Source organism: Dama dama, chromosome 22 (assembly GCF_033118175.1).
Source record: "Dama dama isolate Ldn47 chromosome 22, ASM3311817v1, whole genome shotgun sequence".
In the NCBI taxonomy this organism is placed as follows: domain Eukaryota; kingdom Metazoa; phylum Chordata; class Mammalia; order Artiodactyla; family Cervidae; genus Dama; species Dama dama.
Window position 1 is genome coordinate 1,152,982 of NC_083702.1, and position 26,442 is coordinate 1,179,423.

Below are 26,442 nucleotides of genomic sequence, written 5' to 3' on the forward strand. Positions count from 1 at the left end.
GCCCTGGGGGGCGTCTGTGCGGCCAGCCTCCTGCGCTCCCCCCAGTCGTCCGTCAGGCTCTTGGAATTTTGGGTCAGTTTGGAGGTGACCTGCGTGTCCTTTTTGTCCTCACTGACATTATCATGGGGTGTCTCCACTTCTGGCCTTCCTGTCCCTCGAGAGTGTCTTGTGACCGTCTCCTTTTGGGGTTGGTGGGCCCGCTTGTGTGGTGAGCGCAGCCCTGGCAGGGGTCCTGGGAGGGGGCTGCTCTTGAGGGGCAGCTCCCAGCGAGCCAGGAGCGAGTCGCAGGGCGCGAGGGCCCCTTTTCTGGTCTTTTGTGGGGATCGCAGTCTGCAGTCTGTTCCCTGCTGTGTGAGTGGTATTTATGGGACTTCGCTCTCTTGACCACTGAGCCCCTGCACGTGCTCGTGGACCCCAGGCCCTGGGGTGTCTCTGTGTACTTGGCATCTGGCCTGACCTCACCCTGCCTGCCTCGTCGGGACACTCACCGAGGACTGGACACGTGTCCTCGCCTCCCCACAATCAGCGCAGGGCTGGGCTGACCTGACGTTCTTTCTGACAGTGAACCTCCTCTGAAAAACTTGTTCCTTTTATTTTTTTGGAGGATGGTAAGAAAACTTTTAAACGGTTCATTCAGTTTCTAGAGTAATTGTTAAAGGAATATATTTCAGTTTTCTTTTTTTTTTTTTCCATAATTCAGATTTGGCCAGTTACATTTTTCTACAGGTTTGTTTTGCATCTCAGTTTTCAGGATAACTCTTTTTTTTTTTTAAATTGAAGTATGGTTGATTGATTTAGAAAGTGTTAGTTTCTGCTTCATTGGAAGGACTCCTGCTGAAGCTCCAATACCTTGGCCACCTGATGCGAAGAGCTGACTCATTGGAAAAGACCCTGATACTGTGAAAGATTGAAGGCGGGAGGAGAAGGGGGTGACAGGACGAGATGGTTGGATGGCATCACCGACTCAGTGGACGTGAGTGTGAGCAAACGCCGGGAGGCAGTGAAGGACAGGGAGTTCTGGCTTGCTGCAGCAAGTTCATGGGGTTGCACAGAGTTGGACGTGACTTAGCAACTGAACAGTGGCAAATTTCTGGTGTGTTGCAGGGTGACAAAGGTACACGGTGTTTTTTCATATTCTTTTCCGTTATGATTTATTATGGGATGTTGAATATAATTCCCTGTGCTGTATAGTAGCCACTAGTTATTTATCTGTTTTGCATACAGTCCTGTATATATATTAATCCCAAACTCCAAATTCATCTCTCCCCAAGCCTGTCCCCTTTGGTCACTGTAAGTCTGGTCTCAGCCTGTGAGCCTCTTTCTGTTTTGTAAATAAGTTGACCTGTGTCGTTTAGATTCCACATGTAAGTGATACGGTGTTACCTTTGGTTTAGTTCACTCAGCATGACAGTCTCCAGGCCATCGGTGTTGCTACTGTGTCGTTATTTCCTTATTTTTTATAGCTGAGTAATATTCCATCTCGGAGAAGGCAGTGGCTCCCCACTCCTGTACTCTTGCCTGGAAAATCCCATGGATGGAGGAGCCTGGTAGGCCGCAGTCCATGGGGTCGCAAAGAGTCGGACACGACTGAGCGACTTCACTTTCACGCGCTGGAGAAGGAAATGGCAATCCACTCCAGTGTTCTTGCCTGGAGAATCCCAGGGACGGGGGAGCCTGGTGGGCTGCCGTCTGTGGAGTCGCACAGAGTCGGACACGACTGATGCGACTTAGCAGCAGCAATATTCCATCTCCCTCTGTCACTCACCGCCCCCCCACCCCGTCTTCTCTGTCCGCTCCTCTGCGATGGGCGTTCAGGTCATCTCTGCATCTTGGCTGTGGGAATAGTGCTGCTTCAAAGGCGTGAGACTCACTTTCAGCTGGTTTCTGCTCCCATGTGTTTCTTGGCTAGTCTTCAGCTAACACACTTCTGGTTTTGTTGAGGTTTTCCTGCGTGTTCTTGTTTCCTGTTTCATTGTGTTTTGCTCCTTGTTCCTCCTCTCCGCCAGTTTATGGAGATTTAGTTGGCGCGTGACACGCCATCGTCCATGTTGCCTTGGACGGGGGGCAGGAAAGGCCGTGGGGAGGCTCTCCATGCTGCTGCCCGCCCTGCCCGGGCTCGGGCCCGTCTCGCGTCCCTTCCTGACGTCCGCAGTCGCTATGAGCACGCTGAGTCCGCCGTTTATCGGCGCTGCCCTTCACCGTTGCAGGAACTGAGCGTGTGTGAGAGCACGTCTGCGTGCGCGCCACGTGTTAAGATGCCTGCTCTTTGCCGCCCCTGAGTCAGGTGGCGGTCACGGGGTGAAGACAGACCCCAGCAGACGGGCACCTGCTAGGTGCCCAGGACGAACACAGCCCTCTGCAGATGAGGGGCCCAGGGTCCCCAGCGCCTTCTGCTGGAGCCGTCGAGGGGCCGTGGGGATGCTCTGGCTGCCGCTGGAGCCAGCACCATGTGACCGGGCGGGCCTGTGCACACGCTGGGCTGGGGCTCCGTGTCGGCCCGGGCTACGGGCCTGGGTGGAGCGGCTCCTTGGCCGCTGGAAGAGGCCCTGGGTGGGGCCACACTGAGTGGCATGCGGCCACTGCCCTAGTGAGAAGAAGCATTGCGGGTCTGGACATGGCGGAGCCGAGGGTGTCAGCACAGTTATGAGTGATTTAGGACTCGCACTCCTCAAGAGACGTCCTTTTAAAATTCCTTAACTTCCGCCCAGAAACACTGGTGTCCGGCGTACCGGGTGGAAGCCGCCTGGCCCTCAGCCTGCATTTGTTGTCTTCCGAGGCATGGTTCCCAAGAGGGGCGATGGCAGGGGCCAGAAGCCAGCCTGGAGGCTGTGAGCCCTTGATGTCCCCTCGTGTGTTCTTACAAATCTTTCGAGTTTTACAGTCTCTGAAACGATGGTCTTGCCAGGAGGCCTCTTGCTCGTTTTTGTGACAAGGAGCTGACCCTACCCCCAGCAGCTGCTGCCTCCAGCCGTGCCATTGCTTTTTGTCTTGTGGGGACCGGGGCCCCTGAGAGGAGCCATCCTGCAGGGCCACTCACCCCTGGAGAGGTCGGTGTGTGAGCGTGTGCGGCTCAGAGGGGGGACACCCGGGGTCCTTGGACGCGTGACCCGAGGGCTCAGAGAGGGGGGGATACCTGGGGTCTTTAGACGCGTGACCTGAGTGGCAGTGGTGGACACGCGGCCCGCAGGCAGGCAGAGCCGGGAGGCAGGTGGCGGCGGGGGGCGCACACGGTTTGTGAACAGTAACGCTGTCGTTTCTAGTCTCCGTAAAAATGTGTCCATGTCCTGCTTCATAGCTAAACTGTGAGTTTTTCCGTGTTCTAGATTAAATAGGATTGCGAATCAGGTGGCCATTCAGCGGAAGAAGCAGTTTGTCGAGCGCGCCCACAGCTACTGGCTCCTCAAGCGGCTGTCCAGGAACGGAGCCCCGCTGCTGCGCAGACTCCAGTCCAGCCTGCAGTCCCACAGGAGCTCGCAGCAGGTACGCGGCCCGCTGGGGTGGCAGGCGGAGCCTCCGTCCAAGGTGCCCCAGCCCTGTGGTGTTCTGGCCTTTCCTGGCCCTGCCCGCTGGTGGCGCGCGGGGAAGCCTCTGCCAGCTGACTGCGGGGCGGGCGTGCGGGGGCCTCGGGGCGGGGACCCCTGCACAGGAGGGGCGGCCGGGGCGAGATGGGTGCCTTCCTCTCGGTAGCTGACGCGAGTTCACAGGCCAGCTGACGTTCAGAGCGCTTTTCTGAAAGGCGGGTTTAGGAAGGGAGAAGCCGGCTTCCTGAGCTGTCACAGACAGACGGGGGTCAGCTGTTGCTGCCCGTGCTCAGCAGTGCCGCCTCTGCCGGTTCCTGTTGCTGTTTGTGGGCCGCTTCTGCCGGTTCCCGTCGTCCGGAAGGCTCCATGAGCCACGATGCCCAAGTGAGTCCAGGGGACGTGGTGCCCCTGGACGGGGGCCCAGGCCCTGCATCTGGCAGGGGTTACCTGGCGTGGGGAGCCCCCCGCTGAGTTCTGGTCGGGGCAGGCCTGCCTGGCTGCCGGAGGCTCCCATCGCTGGTCCCACGTGGAGTGACGCGGCGCTGGTTCCCTCGCGTTCTCCTGAAAGCTGTTGCTTTCCTGCTCTGTGTCCCTTCTTCCCCGAGGTTCCCGTGCGAGTCCCGGGCCGCGTGCCGCCCCGGCCTGAATGGAGCTCTGCCTCTTTGCCTCCTCAGGCCTGCGGCGCTGACGGCAGGTCATCTAGCATCGCGCACACACGCAAATGCTTGTTTAAAAAGGGAAGCTTGGATTCTGGTATCTCGGTAACGCTTTTTGAAATGCAGAGCAGTGTGACGTTTCTGAGTGACTGTGGGGTGGGCCATGCCCCTGACCCTCCTCTGTCTCCGGGGAAGGAGGCACCACACGCTGCGGGGCTTCTCCTTGGACCTGCCGCTCCTGGGGTGTGATGGGCGGGTCAGGTCCCCCCCGCCTGGCGGTCCTCCTGCCTGCCATGCCGTCTGAGTCCCCTCCCCCGAGGTGGGCACAGCTGTGCAGGCTCACCACCGCCCCCGTCTGGGGAGGCTGACCCTGCGCACCAGGCCGGAGCCGCCCTGGACATGTGCAGAGGGACTGGCGGGGTTAGCCCGGCTCCCAGCCTCCTACCTGCTCTGTCCAGCGTGAGGACTGCTGACGGCTGTGTCCAGTCCTGCTGCTCACCCTGGGGTGGGGACGCTCATCCTAAACCTTCCGCCCCTCCTGGGCCCTTCTTGGCAATGCCCTGTGCTCCACCCTCCCCTCCGCTGGACACAGGGGCTCTGTCTCCGTGAGGCCTGTGTCAGGACCTAGGCCTGTGGGCTGTGAGGGTTGGCCGTGGGGTGGGGGAACGTCCAGGGGGCTGCAGCGCTGGAATCATGGGGACTGAGGGTAGCTGGCTGGCTTGGTGCTGCCTCGGGAGCTCCAGGAAGGGGGGCAGGGCAGAGCCTGCAAGGCCTTTGGGTGCTGGGCCTTAGGGGTGGCGAGTTAGGCAGAGGGCATCTTGAGATGGGATCAGGAAGGCCGGATGGGGGCCTTTGACCTCAGCCCGGTGACAGCGGAGCAAAGGGAGGTGCAGAGAGTGCAGAGCTGGGAGTCTGGTCTCCGGGCTGGGCTGGCAGGGGGAGTCACGTGGAGAGCGGGACCTGGGCCGAGGTTGGGGTGCGTGAGGGGCCTGCCCGCACCTGAGGGGAGCACGTGTTCCCTGGGTCAGCACGTGGGTTTGAGAGCAGTCTTGTTCTCCTCACGTCTTGCCACACTTGAGGGAAATTGGTTATGACAGGAGAACTCAAGCACGGGAAGCAGCAGGGTCAGTTCTCTTGGCCGAAGGAATTGGCAGGAACCAGAGGTTTAGACTGAGGGGCACCCGGCCTTGACCAGGGTCCGTCCTGACTTGGTTGTAGTGAGCTCAGTGGTGCAGCCTGTGTGGGCAGGGCCGTGGGTGGGGGTCTGCCTGCCCCCCGCCACCCTGGAATGGCCGGGAGCTCCCCATCATGGGGTGGGTGCGAGGCGGCACTGCCTCTTGCTTCCCACCCCATCTTAGTGGAGGTTGGCTTTTGGGGGCGACCTGTTCATGTCGAAGGCTTGGTGTGATTTTGATGATTTTTGAAACTTTAAAAATGCTTGGTATTTAGAGTTTAACCTGACTCACTAGTCTGAATGTCTGGGCGTCTGCCCTGAGCTGGGCCCTGGGAGAGGGTAGGTGCAGCCCTTCTTTCCCATGGCAGATCTTCCAGGCAGGGACGGACAGATAGATGGGATGAGCTGGGCTGGACAGGATGAGGCGCTTCAGTTGCTGGGCGCTCCTGGCCCCTGCCTCCTCGATGGTCTGTCCTGGGCCCATGGAGCCCTGGCCTCAGTGTAGGTCCCCGTGGTGGTTCCGTCCTGCAGATTGGGGTGGGGGCTTGCGGGTGTGTGCTGGGGGGTGGGGGGCGGCTTCTGTCCCACCTGCCCTTGATTGCTCATGTCCGCCAGCTCCCCATGACGTGCCCGTGGTGGGAGGGCATCCCCGTTCGCTTTCTGGGGGTTTTTGGACAGCTGGTTGTCCTGCTGAGCTGGGGCAGGGCCTCTTGCTGTCCACACTGCTGCTGCTGGCGTCGTGGTGGGAAAGACGGCTGTCCCTCAGCGTCTCCCACCCTTGCTTGTGTCCTGGGAGTCGGCCTGATGTACGGGGTCCTCACGCTGCAGAGCTGGCCTGCCCTATCCCCAGCTGGAGTGCTGGTCTGACCCCGTTGGTGTTGACCTTGTGGGGTGGGGGGTTCTGTCCGTCTCACTTCTAGGCACTGCGTGTGCTCTCCTCCATCTGCGGGTGGACGACGGCTCGGCTGCAGACAGTCTTCTCAGAGCTCTCTTGATAGCTGTTTGAAACCAGAAATGACTGCAGTACTCCCCCAGTGTGTGGAACCTTCCAGGATTGGTTTCATGTAGGAATTAAGACTGCTCATGCAGAGTATGAAAGCCAGGCCCGTCTGTACACAAGAGGTGTGGGGCTGGGTCAGGTCCTCCCTGCAGGTTCCTGCTTGGCGGGGGGCGCTGTGTCGGGGGCAGGGCCTGTGGTCCTGCAGCCAGTGGCGGGCACAGCAGGTGGGCATCAGGGGTTTCTGGGGACGTACTGCTTTTCTCTGTCTCATGTCGGCCACCAGGCTATACGTCCTTGGAGCTGATATTTTCCATGTCTGTTTCAAACTGACGAACAAGATGATTTCAGATGCTCTCGGGGAATTTGGTTTTCTGAGCCCACCATTTAATGTATTTACTGGCCTTGTTTATACAGTTGATGTTACTGTTAATTCCTGTTTGATGCCTGAGAATTTCAAATAACATGAAAACAAGCTGGTGATTGGAATCTGGTAGGGCTGGAGGGTGCTGGCGGAGGGGAGGCTCAGGCCCTGCGCCCGGCCTCCTGGGCGGGCCCCTCTGCTGCCTTTCCCAGTAGAGCGAGAAGGGCCTTGTTCCTCTGGCCACGGGTTCTTTGCCTTCAGACCCTGAGGTCCTGGAATGCAGCGTCAGCCTTAGTCAGGGTCGATCCTCTCAGAGCGCAGTGCTCCCTGCTGCTAGGGTGCAGGGTTTGCACTGGGATAGGTAGGGGTTGGGGGCCGCGGACGCTGCCAGAAGGCTGCACTGTTACAGCTCGCTCTGGATGGGAGTGGGCCCCAAGCGGCAGAGGAGGCTGAGGAGAGAAGAGGGCCTGAGGCTTGTGCCGAGCGTTCCTGAAAGCGGTGCTGGTGCCCGCAGCCAGAGCAGGCCTCCTGCGGCGGCGGCGGCAGGGAAGGGGGAGCCTCGTGCGTGACCGGGAGGGCCCCAGACTCCCGCCTTGAGCCCCGGTGGGAAGTGTGGGAGGAGCTGTGGCGGGACAGCCTTCAGGTGGGCTGTGAGGTGGCGCGTGTGGCTGCGGGAGGGCGGGCAGGCCTGAGCCCCTCCGGGAGGCGCGCGCTGAGGACCCCAGGCCCTGGGCAGAGCTGGGGGAGCGAGGCCAGGACGCAGGCACTGGCGGCGGGGTGCCGGCGGGTGAGGGGGGCGCCCTTGGCGAGGCTGCGCCCGGCGGCAGGCCTCTGCGCTCAGGGCGTCCTGGCCCCGCGCAGCCCCTGCCCGGCCCCACCCGCGCCGCAGCGCTGGCCTGCAGGTGAGCCGGCCGCGCGCGCGCGCGTGCGCTTGTCCCAGGAGGAGGCTCCCTGGGGAGGAGGGGAGGGCCTGAGCGTTGAGCTCTCCCGAGCGTGCCTGTGTGGGGGACAAGGCCGATCCCATTCTTCTTCTCAGAGAGAGAATGATGAGGAGATTCAGGCCGCCAAAGAGAAGCTCAAGTACTGGCAGCGGCTGCGGCACGACCTGGAGCGCGCGCGCCTTCTTATAGAGCTTCTGCGCAAGCGCGAGAAGCTCAAGCGGGAGCAGGTGAGGCTGCGGGGGCGGGGCGTCCTGGGGGCGGGGCGTCTGGGGAGGGCGGGGCGTCCGGAGAAGGGGCAGCTTGCGCTGGGCCCTGCAGCAGTCCTTGCCCCTGCTTCCTCTGAGCAGTCCTCTCCGGTGAGGGGTGCTGGTGGATTTAGGGGCTGACGCTGATCTCTGCTGTGAAGGAGACTGGCTGGGGTGGGGTCTTTGTGGTGTCCATCGGGTCCCAGGAGGTGAGCAGGAGGGGCCTACCACGTTTGCCTTTAATGTGGACCTCCATCTGCCCCTGGACGGTGCTGCACCCTCGAGGTGGGAGGTGGCTTCTCACAGGGAGCGTGCCCTCGGGCGCTGAGCCCTGGTGCGCTGGCCCCCAGGTGAAGGTGGAGCAGATGGCCTTGGAGCTGCGGCTGACGCCGCTGACCGTGCTCCTGCGCTCCGTGCTGGACCAGCTGCAGGAGAAGGACCCGGCCCGCATATTCGCCCAGCCGGTGAGCCTGAAGGAGGTAGGTGTCCTCACCTCCTGTGCCGGCCTCCTTCGGGCCTGTGGTGACCCAGGGATGTGGAAGGACCCCTCCCAGTGGGTGTGTCCCCGACAGAGGACCTGGCCTACCCCGTGGTCCTGCGTGAGCATGGAGTGCGCCTGTGTGTGTCTGTATGTACATGACGGGTGTCCTGGTTACGTGGAGTGCAAGACTCTGGTTGTGTCTGTAAACGGTTGCTTTGTTCCCTGAAATCAGGTCCCGGATTATCTGGATCACATCAAACGCCCCATGGACTTTGCCACAATGCGGAAGCGGCTGGAAGCACAGGGGTACCGGACACTCAGGGAGCTGGAAGAGGACTTTGACCTCATCGTGGACAACTGCATGAAGTACAACGCCAAGGACACGGTGTTCTACCGGGCCGCCGTGCGGCTGCGCGACCAGGGCGGCGTGGTGCTCAGGCAGGCCCGGCGCCAGGCAGACAGCGTCGGCTTCGACGAGGCCTCGGGGATGCACCTGCCCGAGCGGCCGCCCCCGGCCCCCCGGCGGCCTTTCTCCTGGGACGAGGGTGAGCACGGCCATGTGGGAGCAGCTGGGGGGCACTTTCTCTGACGCTGGAGTGCAGGCTCGGGAGGCGGGATGCGAGCCGCACGCTGGCTTGAGGTTCCCTAGTAGCCTCGTGAGGACTCGTGTTCGCATCGTGTCTGTAACCCAGTACATCTGAGTGTTGTGGTTTTAATGTGTAAGTGACACAGGAATTGCAGACAGGATTGCCTTCACTGGCTTCTCCTCTGTTTGCCACGTAGCGTGGATCTTACACTCAGCACATTTCTGCTCAGAGCAGCCACGTTTCAGCTGCCCACTGAGAGACACGTGAGCCGTGGCCCTGAGTGGGACAGCTAGGTCGCCCTGATACAGACCGGGGAGCAGTGTTGCTTGGGCTGTATGTGCTGGTGGGCCTTGGGGGGCACCTGTGAGGACGTCCTGTGGTGGAGGAAGCCCCTGGCAAGGGAGTAGGGAACAGGCAGGCCCTCCCTACTGGGGTTTGCCCACCTCACGAGGTGGCCTCGGGAGGGACGCCCTTTGTCCGCTGGCTCTCCCGGGTCCTTGGATGCGGACTTACCCCCCACCCCCGCCACCTGAGTGCTCTGGGTCAGGAAGGGGCGCTGGCCTTGCAGGAAATGGCCTGGCGAGTCACCATGAGTCTCTGCGTCCATTTCCACACCCAGGTTTTCACGAAGCCTGGACTCGGGGTGAGAAGTGCACTTGTGTCCCCTCTGCGTTTGGGGGCCCCCGGCCCCTCCCCGCGGTGTCCTCTGCCTGAGGGCAGGCCAGATACTGTGAGGCTTTCAGAGACGAGGTTTCTGGCTGTGAACCTTCCTATCTGTGGCCTTCTGTTAGGAGGCATTCTCACTTGATTCCCAGTACTGGCATCTTGTTCTCGTGATGAGGCGGGTGCTTTAGGAGGAGGTTTGCCTGCGGAGCGAGGGGCGTCTCCTTGCCTGGCCTGCTGCCGAGTTTGTGTCCCAGCTCAGCCTGTGGGGGTTCTGTGGACTCGTTTAGTTCCTTAGCTGCCTCACTGATTGAAGGTAGTCTACTTTATACATTTTGTTGTTTGGCTGAAATTGAAATTTTGTTAAGGATTTTTTTGTAAATATACTCCAAACTGTGAATTACCTGTGAACTTTGTAGTCCAGTTTTAAAAGAGCCACATAACAACCTGGGACTGGGACTCCGGCTCAGACGCACGTGGCCCTGAGCTGGTGCCCCTGGCGCGTCAGGACCTCCTTGCAGCCCTGTCTTCGCCTGGGCGCCTGGTCTCGGCGGGAGGGCTCAGTGGCCCCGGCTCCCATGTCTGCCAGCGGCGGCCGGCCAGCAGGCGCCACGCGAGGGGGGCCCCTGGGGTCCCTGGTGAGGTGGTCTCAGGTTGGTGGTGCCCGTGTGGCGACTGATGGCCGTGTCTCTGTCTCCAGTGGACAGGTTGCTGAACCCGGCCAACAGGGCCCACATGGTCCTAGAGGAGCAGCTGAGGGAGCTGCTGGACATGCTGGACCTCACGTGCGCCATGAAGTCCAGTGGGTCGCGGAGCAAGCGGGCCAAGCTGCTGAAGAAGGAGATTGCCGTCCTGCGGAGCAAGCTGAGCCAGCAGCACAGCCAGCCCCCAGCCGCGGAGTCAGGTACTGCAGGCCCGGAAGAGGACGGTGCTCCGCGGGGGCAGGAGGCTGCGGAGGAAGGTAAGCGCTTGGAGGTGCTCCGGGCTGAGGCCGGGGTGTCGTCCTGTCTGCGCCGCATTTGGCCACTTAAAAACGTTGGGGGTGAAATGAGATCTGTTTCTCAAGCACAGTTCAGGTTATCCACAGCCTTGCAGGGCGGTAGGAGAGTGAGGGGCTGGTGTGCCGGGAGGCACGGCCGCGTGCCGGGGCGGAAACGTGGAGTGGAGTCTCCCAGCAGGTGCCCAGTGACCTGGCGAGGCTGCGCAGGGGAGGACTGTCTCAGCTCCTCTCTCAGGGCGTACACGGCGGCAGGGCCCTCCGGCGGCCCCGTGCTCCTGTGGGTGGGACGTGCGCTGTGAGGGCCCTTCCCCGGGGACAGCCACGGGCTCAGCCTGGGCTCCTGGAGGTGCCCTTCGGGTGCCCTTCGGGCGGGTGGAGGGTCCCTGCCCTTCTCGCCTCACTTGAGAGTTGGACGTTTCAGGCAGCAGTACAGGCTGTGGGGTCAGGCGCCCTCCCTGCACAGCTCTTGGCAGCTGTGTGGTCTTTCTGGTTTTTTACCACTTTCCCTCAATAAGAACGACAAAGCAGTTAATCAAAGGACATAGAAAGCTGTTCTACAGCTCACCCTTTGAACAGAACCGTGGTCTCTGCGGGTGAGTGCTGGCTTTGCGGGCCTGCTGTGTCCTGGCAGCGATGCCACGTCTCTCTTGGTGGTGCCCGTGAGCGGGTGGGCCGCGCTGGGCCCGTGGTGTCCTGCGGTCCAGCTGCCTGAGGAGCAGCGGGTAGGACCTGGATCCTCAAGCTTTCTCTGCTCGTAGGTGACTGTGTGGTGGGGTGGGTACCCTCATGATGCCCTCGCCTGGGTGGCCGTGCGCTCCGCTGCAGGCTTGAGCGTCTCTCCTCGGGGACGGGACTCACGCTTGGCCTGTAGAGTCCGGGGCCTCCGCCATCACCACACTGGCCCGGCCTGTGGGTTTGGTTCTGAGCAGCCCTTGCTTTCGGGGACCTTCGGCAGCTGGGTCCCGCTGGGCTCCCCGGCTCTGCTCTTCTGTGCTCTCGGGGTTCTCAGGACACAGGGTGGCCCTGGTCATTAGGACCTGGAGCGTGGGGACGGTCTCCTCCCAGCCACTCCTGCTGCCCTCACTGCCCCTTGGGGTGAGGGCGTGTGTCTCCCTCCTTCTGCAAGAGTGAGTGAGGGGAGAATGGGGCACCAGCTTGGTTTTCCATCGGCAGAGCAGCTTCTCTGAGCTCTCCCGCTGTGCGGGAGTTCCCGCGGGCCCCTCATGCTGCTTCTGGGGCTGGGCCCACGTTAGAGGAAGCTGGCGCAGTGGTCTGAGCGGGGCGGGCTGGAAGGATATTCTGGGAGGAGCGGTGTGGTGGAGGTGGCTGGCCGGCAGCGTGGGTGGGGTGCCCCCTGTGAGGCCACAGACGGCGGCGCTGGGGGGCGTCTGTGGGAACAGTGGTTGGTGCAGCCCGCGGAGACGGCCGTGTGTGGAGGAGGGCAGGAACGTGCGTGGGGACGTGGTCTTGGGGCAGAGAGCAATGTCGTCAGCACTCCTGAAGGGCAGTGTTTCTAAGCATCTTAGTTGTGATTTGACGAGGAGGAGACTCGGGACAGGCCGGAGGGGCAGCGGCTGTGACCTCCCTGTGGCCAGCGGTGAGCCCTGCAGGCAGGGCTTCAGCTTCCAGGTTGGCTTCCTTGAGCAGTGGGGGCCCCAACAGTCAGGAGGGTGTGGCGGTGGGCCTGAGAGTCCGGAGGGGTGTCTGCCTCCCGCGACCGCACTTCGGTCTAGTCTCAGGTTGGGGCTCTGTCTTCACTGCTCAGGACTGGGTCCTCTCCTTCCCCAGAGGGGAGGGGATGCCGGGAGCAGCACAGCTGAGGCTGGATGATGAGGTCACGCCTGAGTTGGGGGCGGGGGGTGCCCCGACTCGGGAGAGATGGTGGCACCGTGTCCAGTGAGGCACCAGGCTGGGTCCCTGGTCCATGTGTAGCTTTGGTTTGGAAGCGTCTCGTGGGAGGTCAGGGCCCGGGGCGTGGGTGGTGGTGCGGGGTGGTCTGGGCGGGGCCCATGCTGATCTGCGCATTGTGAGTTCCCTTGAGTGGGGCTCCAGATGCCAGGGTTCACGCTGACAAGTCCTGAGGCTCTGCGTTCGTCTATGCTGCGAACACATCATTCACTCCAGACGTTCCTGGAGCGTTTCTCCTGAGGAGCTGGGTGGTGTGTTAGCAACCAGTGACCGCGGGGATGGTCAGTCTAATGTGTGGACCCGGAGGGCAGACCCCAGAGCCAGTGACCGTGGGGATGTGGGTCTAGTGTGTGGTCCCCGAGGGCAGACCCCAGAGCCAGTGACTGTGGGGTTGTGGGTCTAGTGTGTGGTCCTCGAGGGCAGACCCCAGAGCCAGTAACCATGGGGATGGTCAGTCTAATGTGTGGACCCCGAGGGCAGACCCCAGAGCCAGTGACCGTGGGGATGTGGGTCTAGTGTGTGCACCCCGAGGGCAGACCCCAGAGCCAGTGACTGTGGGGATGTGGGTCTAGTGTGTGGTCCCCGAGGGCAGACCCCAGAGCCAGTGACCGTGGGGATGTGGGTCTAGTGTGTGCACCCCGAGGGCAGACCCCAGAGCCAGTGACCGTGGGGATGTGGGTCTAGTGTGTGCACCCCGAGGGCAGACCCCAGAGCCAGTGACCGTGGGGATGTGGGTCTAGTGTGTGCACCCCGAGGGCAGACCCCAGAGCCAGTGACTGTGGGGTTGTGAGTCTAGTGTGTGGTCCTCGAGGGCAGACCCCAGAGCCAGTAACCATGGGGATGGTCAGTCTAATGTGTGGACCCCGAGGGCAGACCCCAGAGCCAGTGACTGTGGGGTTGTGAGTCTAGTGTGTGGTCCTCGAGGGCAGACCCCAGAGCCAGTAACCATGGGGATGGTCAGTCTAATGTGTGGACCCCGAGGGCAGACCCCAGAGCCAGTGACTGTGGGGTTGTGAGTCTAGTGTGTGGTCCTCGAGGGCAGACCCCAGAGCCAGTAACCATGGGGATGGTCAGTCTAATGTGTGGACCCCGAGGGCAGACCCCGGAGCCAGTGACCGTGGGGATGTGGGTCTAGTGTGTGCACCCCGAGGGCAGACCCCAGAGCCAGTGACCGTGGGGATGTGGGTCTAGTGTGTGCACCCCGAGGGCAGACCCCAGAGCCAGTGACTGTGGGGTTGTGGGTCTAGTGTGTGGTCCTCGAGGGCAGACCCCAGAGCCAGTAACCATGGGGATGGTCAGTCTAATGTGTGGACCCCGAGGGCAGACCCCGGAGCCAGTGACCGTGGGGATGTGGGTCTAGTGTGTGGTCCTCGAGGGCAGACCCCAGAGCCAGTAACCATGGGGATGGTCAGTCTAATGTGTGGACCCCGAGGGCAGACCCCGGAGCCAGTGACCGTGGGGATGTGGGTCTAGTGTGTGCACCCCGAGGGCAGACCCCAGAGCCAGTAACCATGGGGATGGTCAGTCTAGTGTGTGGACCCCGAGGGCAGACCCCGGAGCCAGTGACCGTGGGGATGTGGGTCTAGTGTGTGGTCCCCGAGGGCAGACCCCAGAGCCAGTGACCGTGGGGATGTGGGTCTAGTGTGTGCACCCCGAGGGCAGACCCCGGAGCCAGTAACCATGGGGATGGTCAGTCTAGTGTGTGGACCCCGAGGGCAGACCCCGGAGCCAGTGACCGTGGGGATGTGGGTCTAGTGTGTGCACCCCGAGGGCAGACCCCAGAGCCAGTAACCATGGGAATGGTCAGTCTAGTGTGTGGACCCCGAGGGCAGACCCCGGAGCCAGTGACCGTGGGGATGTGGGTCTAGTGTGTGGTCCCCGAGGGCAGACCCCAGAGCCAGTGACCGTGGGGATGTGGGTCTAGTGTGTGCACCCCGAGGGCAGACCCCGGAGCCAGTAACCATGGGGATGGTCAGTCTAGTGTGTGGACCCCGAGGGCAGACCCCGGAGCCAGTGACCGTGGGGATGTGGGTCTAGTGTGTGGACCCCGAGGGCAGACCCCGGAGCCAGTGACCGTGGGGATGTGGGTCTAGTGTGTGCACCCCGAGGGCAGACCCCAGAGCCAGTGACCGTGGGGATGTGGGTCTAGTGTGTGCACCCCGAGGGCAGACCCCGGAGCCAGTGACCGTGGGGATGTGGGTCTAGTGTGTGCACCCCGAGGGCAGACCCCAGAGCCAGTGACCGTGGGGATGTGGGTCTAGTGTGTGCACCCCGAGGGCAGACCCCGGAGCCAGTGACCGTGGGGATGTGGGTCTAGTGTGTGCACCCCGAGGGCAGACCCCGGAGCCAGTGACCGTGGGGATGTGGGTCTAGTGTGTGCACCCCGAGGGCAGACCCCGGAGCCAGTGACCGTGGGGATGTGGGTCTAGTGTGTGCACCCCGAGGGCAGACCCCGGAGCCAGTGACCGTGGGGATGTGGGTCTAGTGTGTGCACCCCGAGGGCAGACCCCGGAGCCAGTGACCGTGGGGATGTGGGTCTAGTGTGTGCACCCCGAGGGCAGACCCCGGAGCCAGTGACCGTGGGGATGTGGGTCTAGTGTGTGCACCCCGAGGGCAGACCCCGGAGCCAGTGACCGTGGGGATGTGGGTCTAGTGTGTGCACCCCAAGGGCAGACCCCGGAGCCAGTGACCGTGGGGATGTGGGTCTAGTGTGTGCACCCCGAGGGCTGACCCCAGAGCCAGTGACCGTGGGGATGTGGGTCTAGTGTGTGCACCCCGAGGGCAGACCCCGGAGCCAGTGACCGTGGGGATGTGGGTCTAGTGTGTGCACCCCGAGGGCAGACCCCAGAGCCAGTGACCGTGGGGATGTGGGTCTAGTGTGTGCACCCCGAGGGCAGACCCCGGAGCCAGTGACCGTGGGGATGTGGGTCTAGTGTGTGCACCCCGAGGGCAGACCCCGGAGCCAGTGACCGTGGGGATGGTCAGTCTAGTGTGTGCACCCCGAGGGCAGACCCCGGAGCCCTGGCTGGCACCTGCGCTGTGGGCCACTGGATGGCGGGCACTGTCCTGTCTGTTCCCGTTTGACGGATGAGAACACTGAGGCTTGGAGTCCGCGGCCCATGACAGGCCTGCAGCTAGTGGCGGGGGGTGGTTTGCACTGGGTCACCTGAGCACCTTCTGCTGTGACCCCTGCCATCCGTGAGGCTGTGGAAGCCGGGACACATCTGTGAGCCACCCTGGCAGATGCAGAGCCCTGAGCCGTAGCGTCGTCTTCGGGAGGAGTAGTGAGGTGCCCCTCTGACGAGCCCAGTGCGTGGCTGGTGCGGGCAGAGGGTGGGCACAGTGAGGGCCGTGGGCCACGGGGTTCACTGCCTGTGTGCCGGGGGCAGCTGCCCTGGCAGGCGCGCCCAGGCCTGGGATGGGGCCACCGTCTTGGCCCGCTGCTGAGTGGGGCCCGGGAGGGGCATCCTCACAAAGGGCACCTCCGGGGCAGCGCGGTCCCCTGCCGAGGCAGATGCCGGGATGCTGGTGGCAGCTCGCGTGTCAGGTCAGCACGAGAGCCCCTGCGGGGCCCCGGGTCGGGGGGCGAGGAAGCCTCTCCAGGGAAGGAGGGGGGCCCGCTTCCGGGGAGCGGCCTGCGCTCACTCTGCCTGCCCCCAGCTCCCCCACGGGTCAGTGTCCCGTGTGGCCGCGGGCAGCGGGTGGGCGCTCCGTCACCAGCCGCCCGCCGTCAGCAGGGCCTGAGCCCTGCCAGCTGCACACGTGTCTCCCATGTGCACGTGTGTTTGCTCTGGCATTTGCTTTGGTCAAGGAAAGGCGGTCTCCTCGTTTTCTGAGCCGTGTCATGAGCCTTCACAGGCTTGAGTGGCGTCTGAAAGCTCTGGGCGGAGCCTGACCACGGCCGCCCTCCTGGGGCCAAGCCTGGCTAGCCTATCTCACCATCAGTGGGGAGAAGTCACAAAATGTGCTTGGAGACATAAGTGAACCTCAGAAGTTGTGTAGTTTTTTACTTTCCAAGTGACTTTGAGTTTGAAACGTTAACCTTGCATTGTTTCAGACAGCTCTGGGGAGGTTTGCAGGCTCGTCCAGCAGAGACGGCTGTGTGAGCGGACATGCTGCTTAGTCACTTGTTAGGTGTCGCATGTCTTGCCGCCAGCCTCGGCCTTGATGGAGGGAAACCTCAGTGGCTCATCCCAGAGGATGTGCCCACCCCGTCCTCCAAGGACGGGTCTCTCCAGCTCCCCAGGGCCCGGGGCTAATGCACTGGCTCTCAGGCTTCTTGTTTTTTTGTAATTTGTAAAAGTGTTTCTAACGAGGCTAAGATAGTCTTTGTCCAAAGATTGTGTTTTTATCTTTCAAGTCAGATTTAAAATGACGAACTTGGATTATAATGTTTCTGAAGGTGGCACGGTCTGAGAACCGATGGGGGGTTTTCTGGAGCGTTCTCAGCCACTCACCGCTCCCTGTTCTTGACGTTGACGTAGAATGCCCTGGTCAGAAACCAGATTCACACGCTTGTTTCCTTCTGTCTGCTAACCTTGTGGACCAGGTCAGGACTGTGGGGATGCCCGCTTAGACCCCCTTAGTTACCTGGCATATTTTTCTTCCTCAAGGTAAGTGAATGTCGATTGCAGCGACTGTCATGAACTCGAATGATGTCTTGGGCTGGCGCATGTGCGGAGGTCTCAGGGAGCCTCTGGGCCCTGGGTGCAGGCGCCGGCCAGGCGTCAGGGACGCGCGCAGTGTGAGCGCGGCTGCTTGTAGACAGTTATGTGTGATGCTGTGTTTCCTTGATTGAATTAGTATTTTGGTGGACTTCACAATTATAGTAAGTTTTATGATAGCTTTGATAATTATCAGCTTTCAAAAATCACTTTATTTATAATTTTTTCAGGAGATAAATCTCCCCCTAAACTTGAACCATCAGATGCATTACCTCTTCCTTCAAACTCGGAGCCTAACTCAGAACCACCAACCCTCAACCCAGTAGAACTCCACCCAGAGCAGAGTAAACTGCCCAAAAGAGTCACATTTGGTAATGAGTCACATAGCACTTGCACTCAGAGCGCGCTGCTAAGCGGACACTCTCCAGAGCCCACCCTCGCCCGTAGTGGCGCTGCGCCGGGGGCGGAGCCATCGAGCGATGTAAACAGACGCACCTCTGTTCTCTTCTGCAAATCGAAAAGTGTAAGCCCCCCAAAGTCTGCCAAGAACACTGAAACCCAGCCAACTTCTCCTCAGCTAGGGACCAAAACCTTTTTGTCTGTAGTCCTTCCGAGGTTGGAGACTCTTCTGCAGCCAAGAAAAAGGTCGCGAAGCACCTGCGGCGACTCTGAGGTGGAGGAGGGGTCCCCGGGAAAGCGCCTGGACACAGGTAAATCGCGCCGCCGTGTGCTCCCAGTCTCGGGCAGAGTCGGGCGGGGGGGGGGGGTGCCTCCAGGCCGGTGTGCGGCCTTTGTGGTCCACGTGAGGAGACAGACGCTGTTTCTCTTTGAAAAGCGCCCAGTTGCAGGCCTGAGGTGGCGCCACATCAGGGTGGCCGAGGGCCGGGGTCGGCTTGGCCTGGGGGCCCTGCTGGTCCCTTCCCGGGAGGCCCCCAACTGGTGGGTGTGTGGGTGCGGGCGGCGGGCACCGCTCCTGAAGCCTGCGGGCCCGGGTGGACGTGGCGTGCCGTCCTCCTGCTGCCACTGTGCTGCGTGGCGTGGTTGATTCCCGTGTGTTGAGCTGTCTGCTGCTGAGACAGCCTGAACGTGCTGCTGGCTACCACGAAGGTCTCAGGGCCGAGGTCTGTCTGATGGACTCACATCCGCGTGCCTGCACTCCTCAGGGGTCCCCCAGGCTGTGTTTACACCGGGCGCCTGGGCTCTCCTGCGCTCAGCTTGTTTGCGGCCCTCCCGGCAGGGGCGCGGGGCTTCCGTGTTGGTGAACTAGCCGTCGGTCACCCTCGCGTCCCCTCCACGGTGGCTGTGCTGTGGGGGTCTCTGGAGGCATGCTTGCCGTGGATCGGAGCCGTGGCGTGAGCTGTCGGTGCGTCGGTCACAGCCACGCGGAGAAGTGCGTCCTCCCCTCTGCTGCTTGGATTTGAGTCGCGTGTCCGCGGGGTGGGCGAGCGCCCGGCTTTCACGGAGGTGTGTCTCCTGCACCTTGACGGACAGACCAGTCTTCTTGTCGCCAGAGTGAACTTGTGCACGTTAACTAGTTTTATTAGATAATACACTTCCCAGTAAGTACAGTGCTTTTATTTTGATGGGTTGATATCAAGTTGGTAATTTTTGGTAACTTGTTAGAGTTCTGTGGGCTGCGTGAGTGTCCAGGATACAGGTTCAGATGGGTCCCTTCATGGCAGGGGCCCTTCTCACCTAGGCTTAGTGGGAGACTCTCAGCTTGGTTTTATGTTGCTGGGATTCTCCTTGCAGCTTCCCCTGCTGCCAGGAGGCGAGTCAGACCAGCGCCCTGTGGTCAGGGCCCTGGCGAAGCTGGTGGGGCGGGACTGCCAGGTCCCGAGTGCCCTAAGTGTCCGAGCCTCGGACCTGTGGCCTTGTGGGTCTCTGGCTGCTGGACTTTTGGGGCCTCTGGGCTCCCTCCGCAGAGGTCTCTGTAGAAACCACGTTGCTCCTTTGCTGCCAGCCCTGAGCCAAGGATGCTGCAGGTTCTCAGGGGTGGTGGCAACTCTGGAAGGTGGTTCCGGAGGCCTTGTGAGTGGGCTGGGCATGTCAGAGGTGCCCGCCATGCGGCCTGGCTCAGGCAGAGCCCTTTCTTCCTCTCCAGACAGCGGCGTTTTCTGTCTTCCATGCGCGGTTTGTCCTAAGGGTCTGTTTGGCACCGACCGGCGTGGCCCCCGGCCCCGGCGTGGCCTTGCCCGGGCGTCTGGCGGGCTCCGTGGCTCCAGGCCACAGACTTCATGGTCTCGGGACGTGGGCATTCCCAGCTTTCTGCTTTTCCCAGAGAGCCATCTGTGTGCCTCGTAGGAAGTCCTTGGTGTCCACTGCGTGCGGCAAGGCCTCCCTTCTTCCGGGCACGTGGGCCTCTCGTTGGAGGTGCCCCTGGGGGTCATCGCGCTGGCTGTTGCTCCTGGAGCCACATCTCCGGGGCCCGCGCTGTCTGCCCGCCGAGTCTTGGCCCGGGCCGGGCTCCGTGCTGCCGCCCGGCCTCTCGCGACACTTGCTGCGTGGCTCCCGGCGTGCGCGCTGCTCAGGGCGGAGTCTGGTCCGCGGGGCCTTCAGTCAGACTAAACGGCTTTTTCGCTGTCTTCCAGGTTCTCATTTTAACTACTAACATGCGGGGTAGTTCACTCTTTGGACCCTAGTTGTTCTCTCTTGCTCACCTTGGACTGGAGAAGGCGGAAGGACCCCGCATCCTTGCACGTTGCCCAGTCCTTGTGGATGGCTTTGGAAGCGCCACACAAAACCCACACGCAGCCCTGGAGGAGCCGGGCCGCCCGCCCTGCCCGCCCGCGGGCGCTCAAGCTGGCTGGGACGTCGCGTGGCCTCCCTGCGCACGGGCTGCCTGTGCAGACGCTCGGGCCGAGGTGCCCGCGGAGCCCTGCCTCCACAGACGACTGCCGTGGACAGAGACCTGGCCTGCCCTCGGCCGGCACCGGACCGGCTGAGAGGACCGGGGTGGAGCTGGGGCTGGGCTCAGGAACGACCGCGCGGCCGCCCCGCCCTGGCCCACGTGTGTCGGCACCGTCCGCCCTGGCTGTCTGCTGTTAGCGCTGGCCTCCTGGCTTCTGCTGCCCCCTTGCTTCTCCTCCGGCTCCTCGCTCAGCCCCCAGTCTCCAGGTGGTACAACTCTGTCTCTGTCACCACGCCGAGTGCCTGCTGCCGGGAGCGGACGGCCTGTCCCTGGGCCTGGGGGCACCCCCTGCCGGGGCCCGCCGGCCTTCCTGCTGCTGCGTCTTCTTGGAGCCGGTCTGGGCACGAGCAGGGCATCGGGATCCGACGTGCTGTGCATCTGTGTTTTCATTGAAAGGTGGAGAAACCCCCAAAATGCAATTCCATTGCCAACACTAAAAATAAAAACTTGTAACCAAAATGGGTACCCAGCACTTGACACTGCTGCTCCGAGAGGCCGGCTGCGGCCCCGTGCCCGGGGCGCCCTGCGTGTGGGCAGCGGGCGTGGCAAGTGGAGCTTGGCGCCCAGCACGCCTGCCGGAGCACCTGGAGGCCTCCTGTTCCCGTGGAGCGAGGGTTCAGGATGGTCGCTGTGCCCCCGCTGACCGGCATCTCCAGTTGGGCCAGGGCTCCCCACTCGGCCTGTCCGTTTTTGGGGCGGAGAGGGGGGTTTGAGATCCTGGGTGCCTGTCATCTGGGGCATTGGCTCTGATTCCCAGGGACCCTGGGGGCTTTGGCCTGTCCCCGAAGCCACCTCTGACTGGGCCCTGACCTGACTGCTGGTGTCTCAGAGGGACCCTGTGTGGGCGCCTGCCGTGTCACTTCCGCCCCCGCGAGGTCTCTGGGCCGCGTGGGGCAGCTTGCGGAGCCTGGCCCTGCTCCAGCCACGCGGCCTCGTGCCCTTGGGCTTGTCTGCCGCTCAGCGGGCAGCGTGTGGAAGACGGTGTGGCTTGCTCGCTGCCCTGGGCGGGGGAGGCGTGCATTGTGTCCGTGCCTCCCAGCGGGGCCGCCCCCTCTGGTGTCACTCGTCACCGCATGCACGTGGGCACGGCGGTCAGCGCCGTCTCCCCGGGATGTGCTTGGTGTCCTGGGGCTGGGTCCGTCTCCCCGCTTTCCCGCCCTCGGGAGACCTGGCCTTCCTGGCTGCTGTCTCCCGCTGTGCGCTGGGGCTGTGGACGGCAGGCCCCACTCACCCCTCGCCAAGGCCTTCCCAGGGGCGGGGTGCCTGTCAGGTGTTGAGGCTGCCCGTCACCCACTTGGGGTCCTCCTCCTGTCTGCCAGGAAAGGCAGCTGAGCAGCTCGGGGGGTGGGCGGCCCCCTGGCTCCGCTTCAGCAGCTCCACGGCTGAGCACCCTTGACCCTGGCCTGGCCCTGCGTCAGGGGCCGTCCGGGGGCCTCCCGGGGTGCGGGTGGGGTCTCGGAGCCCCTGCTGCACAGCTTGCGCCCAGGGACCTGGCACCTGAGCTGAGACGAATGCTCGCTTTCTCAGGGTGGTTTGGTCCAGGTTCCAAAAATGAGTGTAACACCCTTGTCTCCTTGCGGTTACTACTTATAAATAAGACTTGGGTTGAAAAGAGAACATGCTAGGCTTGGTGTAAGTCCGGCAGAGGGGCAGGCCGTCTGACTGGCTCACTGCGGGCGGGCCTTCGTTCTGTTGGGAGCGGAAAGCGTGCTCTGCCTCTGCATCTTTGCTGCTGTCTGGTAAAGGGTCTCCTCATCTCCCTTTATTTACAGAGAAGTATGTACAGCAGATGAAAAAACTGGTAATCAGCCAACTCCTTCAAAACATTTTTAAAGAAATGGATTTTTAAGTTTTCGAAGCGTGAGGAGTGGGATTCTTCTGGGGGAAGAGTCATGTCCCCCTTGCAGCCGTCGCCCAGAGGGTCTGGGCCGGGCCGGGCGGCGCCAGGCACCCTCAGGCTCCCGGCCCGTTGTGACCTGGCAGGTGGGGCTCAGTGCCCTCCCTCCCTCCTGCTGGCGTGGACTTCTGGGGCAGGATCTGAGGTTGGCTTCGAGGTCCTCCTCGACCTACTACTGCGTGATGCTGTGGGCTTGTGGACCACTTGCTCTTGGGCCTCCTGGCCTCCTGTGTACTGTGGAAGGGTCGGTTTCAGTGGCTTCCGGACACAAGGGTCCCACGTGGACCAGATGCTCGTCTTGAGTCTCAGAGGCTCTGAAGGGCTGGGGACCCTGCTTGTGCTTTGTTTTGGAAGAAGGTTTTCCTTCGCTGGGGATGTGCAGATCCCCTGGAAGCCTCCGCCGTCCCCTCGCAGGCTCAGGGCCTTGGTTGTTGGGGCTGGAGCGACCAGGAAGGAATAGCCGGTGTCTCTCTTTGCCTTTGTGGGATCTGTGTTTCCACTCGGTTCCCCCTCTTCCGTGCGTCTGTCTGTCTCCACATACCGGGCGCGCTGGGTGTGGGTTGCAGGGCATGTTTGTCTGCGTTGTCCCAATTTAGAGAGCTGGTGAGCTCAGGGCCACGTGCACGCCTGTTTTCCAGGTCTCACCAATGGCTTTGGGGCCGCGCGGGGTGAGCAGGAGCCGGAGCTGGGCGGTGCTCCAGGGAGGACCGCCGCGCCCCGCCGCCGCTGCGCCTCCGAGTCCAGCATCTCCTCCAGCAGCAGCCCGCTCTGCGACGCCAGGTGGGCCCCCGGGGTGTGCCTGCTCCCCGCCACCTGCGCTGTGGAGCTCACACGTGGGGAAGACACGGCGTGAGAGTTGAGCGCAGCTTGCGAACGTATCGGCCACGTCTGTGCGGGGCCTCTTCCCCCAGTCCTGGTCGGTCACGGTGATGGCTGGGAGTCCCTGCTGGTCCCGTGGTTAGGACCTGGCACTCTCACTGCCTGGCCCGGGCTGGTCCTTGGTTCGGAAACTGAGATCCCACGTGGTGGAGCCAAAAAAAAGTGGCTATAGCCCACACTGCCTCCCCTAAGCACCCCCACGCCCTGCACCCCCGTGCTCTGGGTACTGACAGTCTGTCCGCTTCCCCCGAAGTTTCAGTGCTCCGAAGTGCGGCCGCGGCAAGCCGGCCCTGGTGCGCAGGCACACGCTGGAGGGCCGCAGCGAGCTGATCTCCTGCATCGAGAACGGGAACTATGCCAAGGCGGCGCGCATCGCCGCTGGTGAGTCCGCGCCTGCCAGCCCCGCGCGGAGGGGGAGGTGCCTGAACCCAGAGGCCTGGGTGGGGCTGCGGAGCGGGGAAGGGGCGCAGCTGCAGAGGCAGCCCCCCCCCCCCCCCATCCAGACACCGCCCCGGGCCATCCATGTCCCCTGGGCTCCTGAGCCCTCAAGCTGGGCCTGTCCTGGTGCCCAGGGGATCTTAGGGGCAGCCCAGCGGGTCCTGAGGGCCCTGCCGTGACTCCCCTCTTCCCCACCTTTCTCCCCAGAGGTCGGTCAGAATAGCATGTGGATTTCCACCGACGCGGCTGCCTCCGTCCTCGAGCCCCTGAAGGTCGTGTGGGCCAAGTGCAGCGGCTACCCCTCGTACCCGGCCCTGGTGAGCGCGGGTGGGTGGGTTGGGGTGCGCAGGCGCTGAGCCTTGGGGCTGTGTCTCCCTGTTGCCGGGCCTGGGGCCACCCCAGCACCGCTGGGACGGGTGTCCCGGGAGACCCCGTGCGGTGTCGGGGTGTCAGAGTCGGGGTCTCAGAGTGTTGGGGAGTCGGGGTGTCGGGGCCTCAGGGAGTCAGGGTGTGGGTCTCAGAGTTGGGATTGGGGTGTCGGGGTCTCAGGGTCGGGGTGTGGCTGGCGTCCCTTCCCGCCCAGAGCTCCTCTGTCTGCGGCCTGCGCCGTGACCTCGCGCCCTCCCTCTGCAGATCATCGACCCTAAGATGCCGCGTGTGCCTGGCCACCACAACGGGGTCACCATCCCGGCCCCGCCGCTGGACGTGCTGAAGATCGGGGAGCACATGCAGACGAAGGCCGACGAGAAGCTCTTCCTCGTGCTCTTCTTCGACAACAAGCGGAGCTGGTGAGCGCGGCCCTGCTGCGCGCGAGGGGGCCCTGGGCCACCACTGCTGCGGGCGGGGCCGGCGAGGGCGGGGCCCCCAGATCCTGTCTCTGCAAAGGCTGCTCCCGCCGAGGCCACATGGCCTTGCGGCTCCAGGCTCCTCCGCAGCCCCCACCCCGAGGCCCGTCTGAGGCCAGACCACCCTGTGCGGGGGCGGCCAGCGGTCCCCAGGTGGTGGGGCCGTGCTGCTGACCCTGCGTCCCCCAGCCGCCGCCCCTGCTGGGTTCCGCTGGGCTACTCTGCCCTCCTCTGCCTGCTGGGGAGCGGTGTTGTGTGCCGTGTGCCTGGCGGTCAGGCGGGGGCGGCGGGGGCCGGGTGTGTGCGGGGTTGGTGGGGGCAGGTTGGCGTGCTCCGGCCTCACAGTCCATTTTCTTCCTTAAAGGCAGTGGCTTCCGAAGTCCAAGATGGTCCCTCTGGGTATCGACGAGACGATAGACAAGCTGAAGATGATGGAGGGCAGGAACTCGAGCATCCGCAAGGCCGTGCGGGTCGCCTTCGACCGCGCCATGAGCCACCTGAGCCGCGTGCACGGCGAGCCGGCCAGCGACCTCAGCGACATAGACTGAGTGCGGCCGCCGTGCGCAGTGCGCATGCTCAACAGCCCCACGTAACTTATTCTGCGTCTTAGGTGTGGTTGAGTCCTTTCTCCAGGGAGGGCGAGGTTTTCTTTCCCGGTTTTCTATGACCCATCCCCATCTGGGCGCCCTGACGGCGTGGGCGCGTCCCGGGCGCCGCTCCGTGCCCCTCACAGGGCGCCGGGGGGCGCTGCTGCCGTCCTTTCTTCCATCTCTAGCTCTTTTTTTTTTTTTTTTTTTAAGACTTTTGAATGTTTAATAATTTTGTAAATCATACTCTTTACACAGAGTACCACTTATTTAATAGACGGGATGTACATTTACAATGACAAATGTGTATTTTAAGAAAGAAAATGACATTATTTTGAATGGTACTTTGTGGAAAGAAGTGGAGAATAAATTTATGCCGCGTGCATCACTCGCAAATCACCAAAAACACTCCGCCGCCTCCGTGAGGGCCGGGCCGGGCCTCCTGGGCCTCCCCCGCCGCCTTGTCCACCTGCCAGCCTCCCACGGTGTGCCTCCCAGCGGATTATTTATTGTAGAAAGTGTATTCATTTGCTTTATAATGAAAAATAAATTTGCAGAAGTATATTGATATGCATTTTTATACAGGCACATAAAAATTCAACTTGCTTTGGGAGCAGGATGTTGGTTATTGTATAAATGACTCTGGCTGTGTGTGCTTTGATTTTGTAACTTGTAATCTTTTGTTTACAATGAGGGGCTTTCTGTAACTTGTTTTAATTTAGAACACTTTGGTAGCAATAGAAACTTTGGATACATTTTTGTATGGTACATGTGATGTATATAGAATTAGTACTTTATTTTTATTTTTAAGAGGTAAAAGCATTATGTTAGGGGAAAAGGTAGGGTGGGTTTCCAAAATTGCATTTTTTATATTAAAAAAAATAAAGTCAAGATTTGGATGGTGTGGCCCTCTCATTCCTGCCTCCCTAGAACGCCGAGCGGGCGCGGGCCGGCAGCCCTCGGGGAGGGTGCCCCCGGCCTAGGCCTGCCCTTGGCCCGTGCCCCCCTTCACCTCACAGTGTTCTGGGGTGTCGTTATTTATTATTTCACCTAATCATATTCTTTATTTTAAAATGTTAGTTTGAAATTTTAAATGTTTTTTTTTCTTTTCAGTTTCCATTGTTTGTAACATTTCCATAGAAACTTGAAAATAAAACATCTTCCTTGGATAGCTCTGTCCCGTGTCTGACGGCTGCCTTCTCTCTGCTGGCACCCGGGGTCCTTGTGGATGGCCCGCTGGGACTGCCTCGCCGCGGGGCGGCCTTGGTCATGATCTGAGGCAGACGAGAGGGACAGAGCCCTCCCGCCCGGGGCCTGTGCTTGTGGGGGGGTGGGGTCTCCCGCACCCCTGCTCTGCCCCCGTCTGGGGCTGGCCCTCACCTCCTGGGGCCGCCCGCTTGGCCCTGCCTGCGTGCAGCCTGCCCGTCTGCCCAGGTTTTCGGTATTGGCACGGACGTTGGCATCGCCGCTCCTCACCCTGCCAGGAGTGCCCAGCCTGGCACCGGCTCCTCTGACGGAGGGCAGCCCCAGGGAGCCCCCGTCTCGGAAGCTCGGCCTGGCCCCCCACCCTGGGCAGGGCCGTGGTGGGTGGGGCTGCTGGTGGACCCTGCCCGGGCCTGAGGGCACCTGTGTCCTTAGCTTGGGTCGCGCCCCGAGGGCCCTGGGGCTCCAGGCTGCAGATGTT

General features: G+C 62.1%; 1 protein-coding gene across 5 annotated transcripts in view; it reads left to right on the forward strand.

Annotated features, from left to right (window-relative positions):
• Nucleotides 1-25,657, forward strand: part of BRD1 (bromodomain containing 1) — a 36,277-nt gene extending 10,620 nt beyond the window's left edge. For 2 of the 5 annotated variants that reach the window (XM_061124311.1, XM_061124310.1), the window contains exons 3-13: nucleotides 3,324-3,480; nucleotides 7,749-7,880; nucleotides 8,249-8,377; nucleotides 8,612-8,924; nucleotides 10,330-10,590; nucleotides 17,432-17,911; nucleotides 22,648-22,789; nucleotides 23,142-23,269; nucleotides 23,534-23,643; nucleotides 23,960-24,114; nucleotides 24,536-25,657. In XM_061124311.1, the coding sequence (XP_060980294.1) occupies nucleotides 3,324-3,480; nucleotides 7,749-7,880; nucleotides 8,249-8,377; nucleotides 8,612-8,924; nucleotides 10,330-10,590; nucleotides 17,432-17,911; nucleotides 22,648-22,789; nucleotides 23,142-23,269; nucleotides 23,534-23,643; nucleotides 23,960-24,114; nucleotides 24,536-24,719 (2,191 nt within the window). In that variant the 3' untranslated portion in view covers nucleotides 24,720-25,657. Of the gene's footprint in view, nucleotides 1-3,323; nucleotides 3,481-7,748; nucleotides 7,881-8,248; nucleotides 8,378-8,611; nucleotides 8,925-10,329; nucleotides 10,591-17,431; nucleotides 17,912-22,647; nucleotides 22,790-23,141; nucleotides 23,270-23,533; nucleotides 23,644-23,959; nucleotides 24,115-24,535 lie in introns of those variants that run through there. The other 3 variants (XM_061124312.1, XR_009689703.1, XM_061124313.1) reach the window with 3 other exon arrangements.
• Nucleotides 25,658-26,442: the final 785 nt, after the last annotated feature.